Source organism: Tribolium castaneum, chromosome 2 (genome assembly GCF_031307605.1).
Source record: "Tribolium castaneum strain GA2 chromosome 2, icTriCast1.1, whole genome shotgun sequence".
NCBI lineage: Eukaryota > Metazoa > Arthropoda > Insecta > Coleoptera > Tenebrionidae > Tribolium > Tribolium castaneum.
In genome coordinates, this window is record NC_087395.1 from 15149947 (window position 1) to 15167582 (window position 17636).

Genomic DNA, 17636 nt, shown 5'->3' on the forward strand with positions numbered 1-17636 from the left:
TTAAATTAATTAAGAGCAATTCTCATTAAATAAATTATAATAAAAAACTGACGTAGGCAACTGCCTATGCACAGGTGATATATTGGTTACATAACATTAACTTTTCAATTCTTTTTAATAATTAATTAATTAATTAAACTAGGCTAAAGAGGTAATAAGATATTATCAGTATTCGATTTTTTTATGTTAATTGTGATATGTGAAAGTGGTACCGAATGAAATAATGTTACGTCCCTTGAATTAAAAAAAATGTAATAATTTGAACGCACTGTTTGCAGTATTGCAAATTACTGTGTAACAAAAATCTTGCTTTCAAATCTGATTCAGAAACAGTTTATTTGAAATCACTTTTTGTAAACAAGCAATACAGCGTCACCAACCCAAACATTCATAGCAAACATTTGATAAAATGAAAAACACTATGAGTTAAAGTTTTTGATGAGTTTTAACAATTTGCTTATTAATTAAACGTGTTGCAATGACTGTGCTGAAAAATACAGTGCTTTTGCTCAAGTCTGACACGACTGACGACAAATATACGAAGTTATTGCAAGCCAGGAATTTTAAGGTTATGGCTGTCAAAACATTGGTCTTTGAATACAAAAATGCGGCTATTTTGCGAGAGAAATTGCTAAGCGCTGATAAATACAGTGGAATTTTGTTGTCTAGTCCCCGTTGTGTAAGTGCAGTAAGCCAGGCTTTGGAGAAAAGGCTGGTACAAGAGTTGTGGGGCCCCAAATCAAACTATACAGTAGGCGAAAGTACGTATAAAGAGGCTCTGGATAAGTTGGGGGTCGAGTGTCAGGGGAAGGAGAGTGGTAATGCCAAAAACTTGGCACAACTTATCATTCAAAGTATGTAATAAAATGGTTTTGTTTACCATTTTTATGTAATGCTCGTAGGTAAGGCACAATTTACGAAACCTTTTCTCTTCCCTCATGGAAACTTAAAGACTGATACTCTCAAGTTGGAACTAGGGAGGGAAAACCTGCAAATTGAGGGCGTACTTGTCTATGACACCCTTCCGAACCCAGATATTGCGCAAGAATTGTCCGAGTGCACAAACAATTTTACAGATATTCCTGAATTTGTGATATATTTTAGCCCCTCAGGCTTGCACAGTAGTATCGAATACTTGCGTAAATTGCTTACCGACCGGGGTGTAAAGGTATGTTGCAATATTTCACCCCAATTATTTAATTCTTTTTGTAGATTATTGCCATAGGACCTGTGACTGAATTAGCCCTGCAAGACCTAAACCTCACAGTGCATGCCGTGGCCAAGAGCCCCACCCCCGAGGAAGTAATAAAAACCCTCACGTGATAAAAATTTATTTCATTTATAATTATCACAGTTGATAAAAAGTTATGAGCAAGTCTAAACCTCACAAGAAACTAACATAAATCCTATAATACAAAACTTATCATTTTAGACACAATAAATAACAACACTTTGGTATACCTAAACAGATTGTCTAAATTTGTTGATCCTTTGATACAGCGTCTTGACAGCGTCGGAATTGTCTTGGCTTTCCTTCAGATAATAAAGTCTTAGTTTATTCTCGGTATGGCACTCCAGAACGTCCCACTTCTGGTACAGCTTCAGCGCGTTCTTGATCGGGTCCACGGACACACTCTCATCTGGAAAAAACCCTCAGAACCACCCACAACCGCAAAAATACCCACCATATTTCACCGTCCCCTCCGCTATTTGCAGCTTAATCTCACTTAAAATATCGCTAATCAGTTCGTTCTCAAGCAGAGACCTCCCAACCAACTTCTCCAACGTAAACGCAGACACTGCGTACGTCTCCACCAACGGCATTAGCAACCCCTGCATGAACCTCAGCCTCTCCACAGCCCCCTTTTCGTTGCTCAAAACGTACGGCTTTTCAGTCGCAGCCTCGTCCAAATCCTCGTCCTCAAACTCCTGCGCGATCTTCTTACTCCTCGCCACCTGCTCATCGTCCCGCACCTCCTCCACGAAAATCCGGTACTTCACGTTCAAATCGTCCAAACACCCGATCACCACGTGCTCCAAATTCTGACAAGGCTTGCACAATATAAACTCGTACTGCAGCACGTTGCACAAATCGAGTACTGTTTCGATTAACTCCAAGTGGGACACGGTGCCCGCTTTGGTGGCCACCATATTCAGCGAGATTGCAACGATCGACTCGAGTGCGTAATGCGTGACTAAAGTGTTGCTGTAATAAGTCAGTTCTATGACGTTCGGGAGGATTGCCATTGGTTTAATTATGTCTTCGCCGTTGATTTTCTCCTTGCGGACCAATCCTGGCCCTAGTAATTCTATCGCATAGTTGACAACATCAATTGAATCGCCGGTGAAACCCAAATCTTTTCTGGCGACATCTAGTTCATGTCGGAGGGAATCTAGCGCTGCCACTAGTTGTTCGATAGTGGCGCCCTCGCGGAATTTGGTCAACAGGAGGAATGCTAAGGCGTTTGTGGACATCACTGACGTCGATCTGGCACAATCTATTTATTTTTACAATTAGTAATTTATTATAAATAAATATATACTAGGCATTTTCTAGGTAAAATATTGTATTTAAACTTTGTTTTAGTTAATTTCCACTCAAGAAAATCCAAGAAGTAAAATATTGTGAATGCTTGGTAAAATAATTGCAATTTTTGACTTGAAGTTCTTTCTTAAAGAGGTTACAGATTGAATAAAGCTAATGGAGTATTTATTAAGGGGAAATAATAAGTGTAGTTGCCCTTCTTAATAGACAAAAGGATTTGCATTGATATATTTTTTTCTTAAAAATAAATAATATTTAGTACAGCCATTTCATTTAACGGAGGGACACTGCACAAATTCTTAGATTTTGTTTTCAGTTTTTATGAACAATATTAGTAGAAATGGATTTTTTTATAAGAACTTAGTACAAATCATAATTAGAACCACATTTGTAAAATGTAAAAGACGAGTACCTAGGAAAAAAGAATGCAAATTGATAACGGACGGGACACAAAAAAGACTTAACATTTTTATTTCATAATAAAATAACAATTATTATAAAATTCTGCAATTTAAAAGGAACTAATTAATTCTAACAAATATTTTTGAAGTAAAAGGTAGAACTTGTAGAAACTTTTGAAACCACGAAATCGAAGAACAAGGCAATGTGTAACGACTGGTGATTTGTTTACACATAACGGATGGGACAAAAAATACTCTGTGTAACAATAACTTAAAAAAATATTCAGGCAGATTTTAATTACACTAGTTTACATTTTTTCTTCTTTTACTAAGAGATAATTTGTACTGATTTTGTTTTCTCCTTACTTACCGATAACAGTGATAACTAAAAAACATGTCACATTTGTCTATCATGTCTAGTTTTTTTAACATAATCACTTAAAGTTTTTAAAATTTGTTTCTGGTGTCTTGTTTGGCATTCATTGTTAATAGTTATTAATAATACGAAAGTGAAAACACAAGCTTAAAGTTCGAGGGCTGTCATTATGCAACGAGCGTATGCGAGTTTCCCATATCGTGTTTTAAATTATAGTGTGCCAACAGCAAAAGTTACGAAGATAAAAAATATTACTAATTAATTTACTTACCAATTTCCATTTTCTAAACTACCAGAAATTAGAAAAACACACTTTAAAAATTATTCAACAGTTGTAGTCAGCAGTCAACAGTATTTTATGTTATCGCCTACAATCCAATGTATGTGAATTTTAAAACCCAATAAACTTCTTTAATTAATTTAAATGATTATCCTTTCCCATTTTAAATCCACAATAACAACAAAAAACTCTTTTATCGCAAAATACATTTAATATAAACCGAATCGAATTACTAAAATTATATTCAAAATTCGGAGTTAGGTTGCAGCTATACCTTTTTTCCTAAAAAATTATTAATCTTTTGTAATATTTGTTGTTTTCACATTGTTGTTGTTTTTTACTTTGTACTTCACTGTTATGTTAATTTATTTTCGTTCTGTATTTTCTCTTCTATTCATTTTATGAAGTGTTTTATTATTATTATTAATTTTTACCAAGCGGTTACGATTTTTACCTAGAAGTTACTATTTTTACCTAACAATTATTATTATTTTCACTTAGACTTTAAAGGCCGGTTACTAGAAAGCTTTGTCAAAATGTAATTCGTTGTTAAACAACGCCAATGGACCAAGCAAATCTGTTCAATTTGGTCCCGTGATCTAATTGCAGAATAATTTAATGACGCTTCTCAAAACCGACCATTAGTATATTTAGCGTTTATTTTTTTCCCTTAATAGTTTAATACTTGTGAAAAACTCACCATAAATAATGTGTTTGGAAATACTCTCGACTACACTCTTGTGTTCGTCTGACACCACGTCCGTGCCATACAGACTGGTGGTCGAGGGATTCGATTTGAGCATTTTCTTGAACCCGTTTTGTAACTTCTTCGAGGCGTTGAACGTCTTCACCAACTCCTAGCAATCGCAATGTATTAAAAGCCCAATTTTTGACCAACCTTAACTTACCCTGAGTGAGAAGGGTTGGTTAAAGTCGATGCGCATCATGCCATAGTCGCTGTTTAGCACGTGCCAGATGCCCTTAATGGCAGCTCCGAATGTTTCCATTTCTTTGGGTTGTCCTAATTGTTCGCGTACGAAATTTCCATCGACTAATTTCTCGTAATTGACACTGACTGGAACTAATAAAGCATCCTCGATGGTACCATCCATGAACGCTTCAACAATTACACTAAGAATTCCGTACTTGGGCATACAAGGTTTGCCGGTTCTTGTACGGCCGCCTTCGAGGAAAAATTCCATGTTATGGCCGGCTCGTAGACATTCGTTCATGTATGTGTGTAAGACGGCCTTGTAGAGGTGGTCTTTACGGCCCATGACCGGGTCGATGCGGCGCTTTATGAAGAAGGCGCCCAGCCCGCGCAAGAGGGACCTAAACCATAATGACATTAGAAAAATAAAACAATTTACGGGACGTAGACTAGGGCCCATTTCATTGCGTTCAATAAATGTATGGTCAAAGTGACTGAAATTAAGTATTCAGAATATTTTTCGAGAGGGTTTTAGGACCATGTTACCTAATTTATATTTTTTTAGTTCAATATTGATAACGGAATTTTCGAGAATTAAGCACTTTTTTGTACTAAACGATAGCGAAATAAGGTCAAAAGTTTTTGGATAAGGTCTTGTTTTTTAAATTGTACAAATAATTACCATATTACGTCGAAAATAATACTTATTATTTTTGCCCATTTCCCGAGTTTAACTGACATTAACGCGATTATTTTGCGAAGTTTGTCAAATCAAATGGAAAAATCACCCCACTGGGACACTTAAGAAAGTTTTTCCGCTAAACCCGACCATAAAATACTAAATTAAACCCAAAATGAAATGATTCATTGCTTTGTCGTGTATTTCGGTACGTTATTGAGACATAAAGGCATTTATTTCGCGAAATTCGGGCAAAAATAAGCAGAAAAATCACCTAATAAGGCCGAAAATGGTCTTAATTTTGTTTTCAAGGATTTGATTCTTGACTTGGAAACATGTGTTTTACGTAATTTCTGCTAAACCGAACCGAAATATCTCAAGTTATATCAACAATTTAATTATTTTTACCTTTTTCGTATATTTTTCCACCAAAAACGCATTTGTTTGGGTGCTTAAGAAGGGTTTTCTTGCTAAATCGGACTGAAAATGTATTAAATTTTGTCAAAAATATTCGTTTCGTTTCTGGAGCGTTTTATTATTAATTTTTTTGAACCAAAAATGGAAATAATTCGCGAAATTTCATAAAACTAGACCGAAAATTCATTTTTGTCTATTTTGTCTCTTTGGAGCGTTTAAGAACATGTGTCGTCTAACCGGGCTGAAAATCCACTAAGTTATGTCAAAAATGATATTTTTTGAGCGTTTTAGCACGTTATTTAAACAGAAACACAATAATTATTTCGCAAAATGTGTCACCAATCGTTCTACTCCTTAATTCGAGTGTTTAAGCAGAAATTTCTAGAAATAAAATTTTTTTACAAAATTTCGCTAAACCGGACGAAAAAAGTAACTAAATTAAATTTAAAATGAAACTATTTTTGTCTTCTTCGAGTGTTTTGGACGTTTAAACACGAGCACAATTACTTCCATAAACTTTCGTCAAAAATAAACCGAAAAATTTGATTTAAAATTGTGTTATTTTTGTCGTTTTGGAGTGCTTAAAAATTATATTTTTTCACTAAATTTGATTAAAATACTGTTACTTTTGTCGTTTTAGGCGCTTAAGAACATTTTTTCGCTTAACTGGACTGAACACCCACCAAATTAAAAAACAGAGATTATTCTTTCCTTTGTCTTTCAGTACGTTATTTAGCCAAAAACGCAAATATTTCACAAAATTTAAAAATAGTCGAATTCGACTTTTACCTTTTTCGAGTGTTTCTTGAGTTAGAAATGGCAAAAACGCATTACTTTGCAAAATTTCGTCAAAAATAATTCGGAAAGTCGTCTAAATAGAATAAAATGGTCTTAGTTTTGCCTTTTTCAAGCCTTTATAGCTAGAAAATTAAACTTATTTGACAAGAATCGCTAAATTATTAATTTTTTGTCTTCTTCGAGTAGTTTAGCATGATTTTTGACCAGAATCGCTATTATTTCGATAGAATCTTCATCAAAAATAAGCTGAAAAATCAGCTGACACTTTATTTAAAAGGGTTATATTTATCTTTCTGGACCATTTACGAATATTTTTTTCACTAGCAGGAATCGAAAGTTCGCAAAGTTATGTCAAATATAAGATTATTAATTTCTTTCCTTCGCGTTTTCAACAAAAATAATCGGAATACGTCTAATTGGGTCTTAAATTTGTTCTTTTAAGCGTTTAAGGGCATTTATTGCACTAAAAAAATTTTTTTCACGAAAAAACTTTTTTTTGGGTTTTAGGGAGTTTTCAAACAGCACCACCACTTTTGCGAGAAGTCTTTGTTAAAAATAAACCGAAAAATTTATTCAGTGTTGTCAATATATTTTTTAAACATTCAATGCCTCCAACTTAATATCAAAGCCATTATTATTAAAAAAATTGAACGCATGAGCCACTAATTTGTATTTCTACAAACTTTTATGGGAAACAACCTTAAATTCTATCTGAAGGAACTTACCCAAAAAACGGTATCCTCAAATTATCGCCAGCTGCCACGAGAGGTGACCGTACATTATTATTCAACAAAATAAAAGAAATTAAAATATAATCTAAATGTGACCTATGCAGCGGAAGGAATATCAAGGGAAGACTAGTTTTTCCTGCCTCTTTCAGCATATTTATCTGTCCAGGATGTGCAACCACACAGCTCAAAAAGCACGGCAACAACTTGTACAAAACCCACGACGTAAATCTTAGTAGAAAATCAGAAAGTGTGGACCTCATCCCGTACAATAATTTCTTGGCTCTTTTATGATTATTTTTCAGCAGTTCTTGGTAAAACTCATCATCGTTCCGCTCGGAATCTTGGTACTGCTGCAACGCCGTCTTCTCGATGGCCTTTTTCAGCCGGTCGTCCTTCAGGACGATTTCAGCCACTTGTGGGTAGTCAAATTTCCTCAGCTGATACACCTGGTTCAAGTGGGAGAAAGTCCGTTGCAGGAACCCATTCTTGTCCAGCGAGGGCGTATGGTCCAAAATGTTGTTCAACGCGAACTTTTCGGTTGTCTTATTGACCAACGATTCCTGAAAAAATAAGCGAGTTGATAAGTTCGCCCACGTTCCAATTTAGCCAATTGAACTATTTTGCAATTAATTTGGTCGTGTCAAGATAACAAGGACGACGCGAGATTAACCAAAAAATAACAAAATTACGTAAATTTATTTATTATTACCCGAGCGTCGAAACCACGCCACTCCATTCCTGACACAACTAAACTAAAAATAAACCCATCGGAACGAGCGCTTTCGGCGCGAATTTCGCACCAAAGCGCTCGAGAAAACTCACCCTGCTGGCACTGGTGCAGTAATCGCAGCTCAGGCCCATCAAGGGCCGGCTGGGCGGCAGCTCGACTTCTGCGACATTCTCCTTAATGTCGTAAAGGTGGCTGTCGCGCTCCTGCAACCAAATCAAATTAATTTCAATTCAGGAAATTTTTTGCCAAGGCAACAAACCTTAAGATCATCCTTAAGAAAATTCCTCCTCCGGAGTTCGTTACCTTTGGAAAACCGTTTCAGGTGTGAAATGGTTGTGAGAGATTCAGTCTGGTGGTTTTCTTTGGGCGAGAAACGACTAAAGCTATCGAAGATTCGATTGGTCACAATGTCCACCATTTTGTTCACCCTGAGGAAAAAAATTAAAGAAAAGAATTACATAACAATTGTTATCACCATTTCAGCAGCAAGATAAAATAGACGAAAAACAAAACAATGGTCAACTGCAACGACCCGTAGAATAAATTAAACAGATCCATCCTCTTCACGACGAACAGAAAAATAACGAAAATATTTAAATACGCGATGAGACTGAACAGGACAGGGAGAAGCATTTTTGAACGCGTCAGGTCACCACGACTTCGATCGACACACTGACGATTTTATTGCTTTAATCAAATATAAATTACTTCAGACCGATTAAAATACCGATAGGACATAAAAAGAAAAAAATATTTACTGACAGATAATCCCCACCGTTTCAAAACCCTAATCGGTTAAATTTTGATCGGCTTATCTGATCCCAGGTCGCGCCTACCTCAACGCACATTACGCACATCTTTATTGTTTTTAGAAAATAACACTGATGTCCTTAAATTACACTCTTTGTCGATGAGTAAACGAAAACTTTGTACGGTTATAGGTCAAAAATCACGTGAACGCCAGAAGATTTTGCAAAATGATTGAAACATTTGTGTATCATTTATATTCCATGGAAAAATCGCTTTACTTTCTCTAAAATCGCAACGTGCCATCCATAATAAAAATAAACAAACAATAATTGCCAGTCTGTTGCCCGATTTATTGGTCAATAAACGAGTTATTAGAAATGCTACTTTATGTAATTACAATGCATTACAATAAACGTAACATAATAGCGAAATATCGCGATAAAGTTTTGCCAGTCATGTGTAACAGTAGCCATCAAGGAAGGGAGAAGACAAACAATGTAACAATTTGATACCCTGAGTGTGATTACTGATTACTGATTAGGGAAAGTTAGCAATTAATAAATGCGGAAATTGTTTAATTAATTGCGGATAAATATGCAACTTGGGTTTCTATTGTTTTAATAAATTAAAAAACATACCAGAGTATTATATGAAACCATTAGTATCATAATCACCGTCCAAATTTGAATTTATTGTAACGAACTATACATTTAAAGCGTCTACTTAATTTTATTTTGACGCACTCGTGTTCGTGCGGAAAAACTATAAGAATTTGAAAAAATGGGAAAATTGTATGCTTTTATTTCATTCCTTGAAGTACAACAAGCAAAACGTGTTTACAAGATTCTTATTCTAGATGTGCATCATTATTTTTATCATTATGCCCCAACATAAATTTTCCAACAGCTGGTATCCTTATCGCTATCGGTCCAATATGATTAACGGCCGCTAAAAATTCAATATGTTCGTTAAAAACCAAAATTACAAAATAAAATCACAAAATGTAGACATGTTTTACTACCGAATTTGCAATTTTGATATTAGAAAAACAAACCAATTAAGTTGGCTGTGGAGTAGGTACAATAAAAAAATACAAATATTGAGATAAAATTTTATTTTTATGCTGAGATGAAACATGCTAGGGGCAAAGTCAAGAAGTCTCGTAATGAAATTATAGGGAATGACTCTTCGCGTTTGAAGAAACAAAAGTAAAACTGTTGAACTTGACTAACCTTGTCACACTTATCATGAATGAGTGATTTATTTAAATACAATAATCAGGGCCGTATTTAGAAACTTGAAGCGATTAGAATCTGCAAAAAGTCATTTCGTACCACGATGATAAAATTTTATCAATTCGATCAGAAAATTATTTATATTTTTAGATGTTGTCACTATCTAGGTAACTGTCTTAGTTAAGCCAATAAAAACAATACACTTTAACTTCCGTCATTCGATTTTCAATATTGAAAAACTGTTTTAATTACAAAAACAAGACGTGTTTTTTAGACTTTAATTCTTCAATTGTTTTATGGTCCCCACCATCGAACTTAAACTTTAACCTCATCCTTTGATACTTATACCAGTCTTAATTGGAATGCGTTTTTTACATAGAATGTTATTGTGAGAAAACTAGCAACAAGTAAGTAAATAGAAGTTAATTAAATTTTGTAACGATCGTAAAAATAAACAATACAAAAAAACACTTCTCGTTTTACCAGATGATAATAATCATTTTGCACCTAAAAACAAAAATACAACATGCGAATGAATATTTATAGTATAACTGTATGAATAAATAAACAAACGATAAAACTAAAGAAGTGTGTAATAACCACGTTACATGGCAGTGATTACAACAGCCAAACAAATTAAGGCAACCTTTCTTCCAAGAGTTCAAATCAAAAATAAATTATTTCGAACACGCAAGACGCAGGAAATCCATGGAGAAGTACTAAAAGACGACACAAATGACTGGCATCAAAGTTTAACTTCCGCAAGATTAATTTTTATCAAATGTATTAACAACACTACAAAGTACAGTAATTAAGTGGGTAATTATGTTAATTTCGTCTTCTTGACGCTAACTGTGGAATCCAAACAATATCAATAGTATTAATAGTTAAAGGACCGATAACTCTAAACATTTTGCTTCAATTATTCCACTGCGGAAACGTTTGACAATTTTTATAGCAAACACAAAACTGTTTCCACTACATGGCTTCGACAACCGTTAACAATTGCATTACGAAATAGGAGAAGACGTGTCATTAAGCGAGAAATAAGTTCAGGGTTAATAACAAAAATCAAACAAAATTGTAGTGTTGGTAAACACCACAAAACGGTCAATTACCTACTAGTTATTAAAGTTTTTCTTTGTTTGGCTAATCGAGGATTGTTTATGCTTCTGTCTGATAATGGTACTCGACTTGCACCTCGAAATTCATTACTTTCCACTTGAATCCAAGGAAAACTCTTGAAAATCTAAATATTCCTAATTTTCCGGGGCAAGGCTTTCGCCTTCGAACGAAACATTGAGCAAAAATTTGCCAACAGTGTTCGCATACAAATGATTTTATTGCAAGGTGTAATTTGTACCGAACTTTTCTCGGTGGTTAAATTCGCCCGTGTAAGGTTAAAATAATTTTTGAATTTATTATCGTGTTATAAAAATAGAGTCAACTCGTCGTAAATCAATGCCAGAGATAAGCAAACAGTGAGTACATTTCAACATAGCATTTGACAAAGAAAGGCTCCACTAATAATCATAAACAAATGGGTCAATTGCAAAATGAAGCTACAACAATGATGAACTTTAACAGTTGCGGGAAAAAACCGATTTTGATTGATTTAATTACCAGCCCGCCTTCGCTATTTACAATTTCCTCGCGCATTGAAGAAAAGAGTTGCGAAACAGTAAGGAGGTGAACGGACTAAATTCTTAACTGTTATTACTGGCACAAAAATTTGCATACTTTCACAACTTGTTACAAATTTTACCTGGAGAACCCCTCTGAAAAAAAGCTGGGGAAGGCCCAGTACATGAACCCCATCAGAATGACGCACTCGATAACCCCCTCCATGGCACCACCGCAAAATCACATCCGACAATTAAAAATCCGACCACGCACCGAGCCGACGTTACTTTAGTGAATATATTTAGCACAATCGAGACATATAGCCCATTCTTACTCGGGGGTAAAGCTCTCTTACGCACGTACTAATCGACAATGAAATTCTGTTTCTTTCACCGGTAGTCGCTGAATGCTTGGGGGAGCGCGGCTCAATGTACCGTTTTTAAAACAGAGGCGTACCAGCAGTTGCCCCTTCCCCGGTGCTGTTTTTGCCCGTATTGTTTTTATTCCGGACCTGTCCAATGAACTGCGTGTCATTTTGAGTGGCGTGATCCGCAAGAAAAAATTCGAAGAGTTACACTCGGTACGTAATTGGAAAACAAGGTCGCTCCGGGAGCTAGATAATGGTCAGCTAAATTCATAAATTACTCAATTAACTCCCAATTCAAACACAAAGCAGATGCGGGGCCGGCATATGTTGCAGCGACGCTTTTCGAGAAAAGTGGCCCAACTTGCGTGAAAGGTGCACCGCTGGACACGTCATGTGACGGGCGAATATCGGGCGGTGGCACCAGATTACATAAACAATAATCGATGCACGATTAAAATACAATTCGATTTTCAATTTATAAATAAACATAAGGCTATTTTTGAATAAAATGCAAAAAACATGAATATCCTGAAACATGTAAAACAACAAATGCAAACTGCGCTATTTACGTTCTAGAAAGCCAAAAACATGGCTTGGGCCCCTTTGGAAGCCGCCAACTTGTCGAATTGAACAAATGAGGTTATGGTATAAATTGAGGTTCAAATTGCGCAAATGTGTAAACAGATAATTAACTTACCACGATTAATTTGTGCTAATTGAGTTTGGCTTGAAATTTTCCACTATTTAATTCACAATAACCAAAATCTGTGCTAAAAATAATAACACCAACTCAAAATTAAAATTTGGCTCCGCCTACTCCGCCTGCGACATTTGAACTACCGGTCCCGGTTTGGAGCTACTGGGGTGCAGTCAAAGACAGTCTATTTGTACAGCATTTATTCAACAATATTTTACATAAAACACGTGACTTCATTCTAATAAAACAAGGCATAGAATATGACAAAATCTAAAACTGTAACATCATACATTTATTCACATTTTTTACACTAGTCTAGACATAAGGTTGTTTACTTATAGATATTAACACCGAAAGAGTTGTCGAATGCTAGCAATTTCCATTCACCGCGTAATGTACAACTAAAAATAAAAATACTGAAAGCTGGTTGGTGTATTGCTTTATACAACATTTATAACAAGAATTATAGTAATGGAATGTCGCGCTTCCACTTTGATTTCTTAGCAAAGAAAATGTGCTTCATATTTAACAAGGGTAATATCAATGCCTATCGTGGTACTTTACATATTGTCTTGTACTACTGTTTAAAATTATTGTTAAGGAGTAATAATTTCAATTTACAATATACAACAAATGAAGGAAAAATGAAGTACGATACGTTTTTTGGTATTTACAAAATTGCACCATAATGGCCCAAAGAAATGGCTAAAAATAAGTGGATTTTTAAAACAAACCTATCAGGATCGTAACAAAAACTAATGGCGTGAGTCCCTTGGGTAAAACTCGGCCAAGGTGGCTGCAGGAATACGCTTCAACATCTCCTTCGGGAAAATGCGGAGCAATTGCCAGCCAATGTCCAACGACTCGAAAACGGTGCGGTTCTCGTAACTTCCCTGCGTGATGAAATTCTTCTCGAACTTGGACAAGAACTCCAAATACAGGAGATCGTCAGGCGTGAGGGCCTCTTCACCCACGACGGCCTTCATGGCTTGCACGTCCTTACCGATGGCGTAGCAAGCATACTGGAGGAACAAGTCAGAAAAAATCGACAACACCTTCGAAACCCCTTACCAATTGATTGGAAACGTCGGAGTGGTCCTTCCTGGTCATTCCTTCGCCGATGGCAGATTTCATCAGACGCGACAAGGAGGGCAGCACGTTGATTGGCGGATAGATCTGTCTGTTGTGCAACTGACGGTCGACGTAGATTTGTCCTTCGGTAATGTAACCAGTCAAGTCGGGAATAGGATGGGTGATATCGTCGTTAGGCATAGTAAGGATAGGAATTTGGGTGATTGAGCCGTTTCTGCCCTCGACACGACCGGCGCGCTCGTAAATCGTGGCCAAATCGGTGTACATGTAACCGGGGAAACCACGACGGCCGGGCACCTCTTCACGGGCAGCGGATACCTGTGATTTTGCAGAAAAAAAAGCGAACGATGACGCATATGCAACTGAATTCAAACAAGTCTAATAACTAAATAGTACAATTTTCGTGAAATTAAAGTCATCAGAATTACTTTAGTAAAAACCCTGGATTTCTGGAGGTTACTTACAGACCTTACAGATAAAAAATGCATTTTATTTATCTGTATTTTATTTTATTTTATGTATTTTATTTAATTCATTTATCTTCAGGATTTCGGCAAAGGATGGAAAGATAAAAGTAAAATTTGCTTGTATTTTCTTTGCTGTAAAGGTAACACTTTTCAATAAAAACGTGTTTTTAGTTTTGAATGTTTGGCACTTTTAGATGACATAGTATGTAGAATAATCAAAATAAATCTGAGTTTTTTTAAAAAATTTCGTCTTATTTTGTCAATTTTGAAAAAACTTTACGTTCAAATTGAGATCCTCTAAAGTCTAAAGTTTTTTGGTATTATCTTAAATGCACTACTGTTTTTACGTATTAAAGTAACAAGAAGTTGAGGCAGAAATCTTTTTTACCGAGTCTTTTACATAGTTTCTTCTTGATTCCGTAAATTATTGTCATTAAATGCTTAAAATGAATCATAATACAGAACAAAGATTCAATTATCAAAGAGGCGTTTGATTACACTAAAAATGTTGCGAAATGTAAGACAAAGTTTTGAAAATCGATTGTACCATTGTATGTATGGAAGTTGGGGGGTGGACATTTTGAACAATACACTCGTTAAATTAAATTGTTTTTTTTATAACAACCTTTATTTCCTTTCACAACAATCTAGGTAATATTCTATAAAAGGAATCGGATAAAATTGAGAAAAACACCCTAGAGTTTTCCATTCGATCTCTCTTACTATTTGAATTTCTGAAAGGGTGGTTTTGTATCTTTAAAAAGAAGAAACATTATCCCAGATAATATTTCTAAATCAATTTATACCAAAAAAAAAATATGTTATAAGACATCTAAGATCTTACCATTAACTCTCTCAAACACTAAAATCTTTCACAACTCATAAATTAATTTTCTTTTCAGCAAAATTGTGTACTGAACTCACACAAACATCTGAAAATTTGTTAGAAAGCAGCTTTAAGAAAAAATATTAACTATTAACCATTTAAAAAAAATTTATTAGCACAATCATTTAAAACAAAGTTGCTTTTTAATTTGACCTTTCTCACAGTGTGAGATCGTAAGAAAGACAGTTAAAAAGCCAGTTAATAATTTAAGTACAGTTTAAACATATTCCTAATTTCCAATAATTATAGAAAAGTAGTTAAAACGGTTTCAGCTAGAATCCGAAAATTTAAAGGAAATTTATAACTCAAAATAAACTTGTTTACTAATATTTTTTTGAACTTTAAAAAGCTTAATTTTCTTTGAATTGAATGCTATAAAATAAAAAAATGCAAAAATTAATCACCCATGTCTCCATTAAAAAAATCAAGTTGGCTTTCTACGAAAAAACTTATGGGGCAAAAAAAATTTAAAAAAATAGTAAGGAGTCCTAGATTTAAAAGTTCATAAAGTTAGTCTAAACACCAATTAATATGACCTCAAACGATAAAACCTAAGAAATATTCGTAATTTCGCATTTAATAAATTATTTAGCAATTCTGCTTGTATACTGTTAATCTCTTACATTAGAGAGATTAGTTGTCTTTGGTTGTGCGGTTTTTCGTGAGTTTTGTTGAAATTTTAAAGCGTAAAAAAGATTTTATTTTTTATTACAAAGTCTTAATAAAACAATTGCGTAATCAAAGACTATAAGTATTGGATCATAGCGCATAGCGAACACATGTTGGGCTCAAAAAAATTGTAAATGTGAGATTAGAATTTTTCCACTGAAAGAAATCATGAAATACTTCGGTGATTCTACAAAACTGCAACTGAGATTAACAACTGCTGATACATTTAAGCATAAATTGTTCCAAAAGTTAGGCTTTTGATTGTCTTTTTACAAATTTTACAAAGTAAATGAACAAACAGTAGCAGTTCATTTTCACGGAAAAATCCGAATGGTTTCGAAGATTTAGCAACGAATATTTTATATCTATTAAATTAGTCTTCTTGTTGTTAATAACGTAATTTTTTAATGACATTTCGTTGCCGTTTGTAATAAAACTTATCAAATACCCACTTGGCTATTATTTATTTCCCGAGTACTTTTAGTCCTCAAAGGAATTACAGCCAGGCAAAAATCTAAGTTCAATTAGAAAATTTCTCAGCTGTCAACCACCATAATGCGGTGAAATTTAATCATTTTGCGGCCAATTTTATTAGTAGAACGATTTTTTTATACTGACAAGAAAAAATTAAAAATTACCTCACGCAAGGCCTCAGCGTACGAAGACATGTCGGTCAAGATCACAAGTACGTGTTTCTCGCATTGGTAGGCCATAAATTCGGCGGCTGTGAGGGCCAACCGTGGCGTAATAATTCTCTCAATGGTTGGATCATTGGCCAAGTTCAAGAACAAACATACATTCTCCATAGAGCCGTTCTCTTCGAAATCTTGTTTGAAAAATCGGGCAGTTTCCATATTAACACCCATAGCGGCGAAAACAATAGCGAAATTATCTTCATGGTCATCCAGTACGGACTTCCCGGGCACTTTAACAAGACCAGCTTGCCTACAAATTTGGGCGGCGATTTCGTTGTGCGGCAGACCGGCGGCAGAGAAAATCGGGATTTTCTGCCCTCGAGCGATCGAGTTCATAACATCAATGGCAGAAATACCGGTCTGGATCATTTCTTCAGGGTAGATACGCGACCAGGGGTTGATGGGCTGCCCCTGGATGTCCAGGAAGTCCTCGGCGAGGATTGGGGGACCTTAAGTGGGGAAATACGTGGTTATGGGGCGCTGGGAGGCCGTTTCGTTACCTTTGTCTATGGGCTTCCCCGAGCCGTTGAAGACGCGCCCCAGCATGTCCTCGGACACGGGCGTCCTCAGGATGTCGCCAGTGAACTCGCACACGGTGTGTTTGGCGTCGATCCCCGACGTGCCCTCGAAGACCTGGACGACGGCTTTGGAGCCGCTGACTTCCAGCACTTGCCCCGAACGTATGCTCCCATCGGACAGCTTGAGCTGGACGATTTCGTTGAATTTGGGGAACTTGACGTCGTCCAAAATAACCAACGGTCCATTTACACCAGTTACAGTTTTATAAGCTATAATAAAATTGGCAAAATTAGGCCTGAGAGGAGTGGCTGTCATGAGATTCGGTCACATGACAACCCAAACAGCTGATTTCGCCCCAAATCGGCCTAAAATAGACGCGCGGGTCCACCGCCTAGTAAATTTAGATCCCCCGTGTTTGTCTTAACAACATCTTCAGCGAAATCAAGGAAAGATTGCGAAAATTTTTGGTCATATGACCCGTTTTGTGTCGTCCATTACAACTCGAACCCACCCAATTTTCACGGTTTTTGGGCCGATTTCGCGCAAATTAAGCCAAAAAAAACACTTACTGAGTCTTGGTTGAGACACGAAATCACGGGAAACCGCCAAAACGTGCTCCCGAGCGGCCTGTTTTGAGGATATACTATTTTGATAAGACATCTTTCACAACACGTCTTCCACAGCCCAACCAAAATCAGCAACTGCACAAGTATTGGATTCACGTGTCGTCACGTGACGGCGAATTATG

At 35.8% G+C, this 17636-nt stretch overlaps 3 protein-coding genes and 1 non-coding gene across 7 annotated transcripts; 2 read left to right on the forward strand and 2 right to left on the reverse strand.

Annotated features, from left to right (window-relative positions):
• Positions 1–369: 369 nt before the first annotated feature.
• LOC655957 (uroporphyrinogen-III synthase) lies at positions 370–1466 on the forward strand. The gene is made up of 3 exons (XM_962512.4): positions 370–854; positions 903–1168; positions 1213–1466. Exons 1-3 carry the CDS (start codon positions 479–481, stop codon positions 1321–1323), a joined length of 753 nt encoding a protein of 250 aa, XP_967605.1. The 5' UTR covers positions 370–478; the 3' UTR covers positions 1324–1466.
• On the reverse strand, positions 1316–12712 carry mino (minotaur). 4 transcript variants are annotated; one of them, XM_008199419.3, is made up of 8 exons: positions 12561–12712; positions 8148–8316; positions 7981–8091; positions 7153–7718; positions 4511–4934; positions 4303–4459; positions 1686–2498; positions 1316–1640 (listed from the first exon to the last, which is right to left on the reverse strand). In XM_008199419.3, exons 2-8 carry the CDS (start codon positions 8304–8306, stop codon positions 1462–1464), a joined length of 2409 nt encoding a protein of 802 aa, XP_008197641.1. In that variant the 5' UTR covers positions 8307–8316; positions 12561–12712; the 3' UTR covers positions 1316–1461. The 4 variants fall into 4 exon arrangements, with proteins under 4 accessions (XP_008197641.1, XP_008197640.1, XP_967684.1 ...); XM_008199418.3 differs by lacking the exon at positions 12561–12712 and adding an exon at positions 11639–11877; XM_962591.5 differs by lacking the exon at positions 12561–12712 and adding an exon at positions 8364–8581.
• Positions 12013–12387, forward strand: LOC103314189 (uncharacterized). The gene is made up of 2 exons (XR_010333266.1): positions 12013–12119; positions 12173–12387. It is a non-coding gene; the product is annotated as an uncharacterized LOC103314189 (transcript).
• Positions 12713–12745: 33 nt separating the features above from the next.
• Positions 12746–17598, reverse strand: Vha55 (Vacuolar H[+]-ATPase 55kD subunit). The gene is made up of 5 exons (XM_962751.5): positions 17458–17598; positions 16870–17157; positions 16313–16818; positions 13632–13970; positions 12746–13582 (listed from the first exon to the last, which is right to left on the reverse strand). Exons 1-5 carry the CDS (start codon positions 17546–17548, stop codon positions 13316–13318), a joined length of 1491 nt encoding a protein of 496 aa, XP_967844.1. The 5' UTR covers positions 17549–17598; the 3' UTR covers positions 12746–13315.
• Positions 17599–17636: the final 38 nt, after the last annotated feature.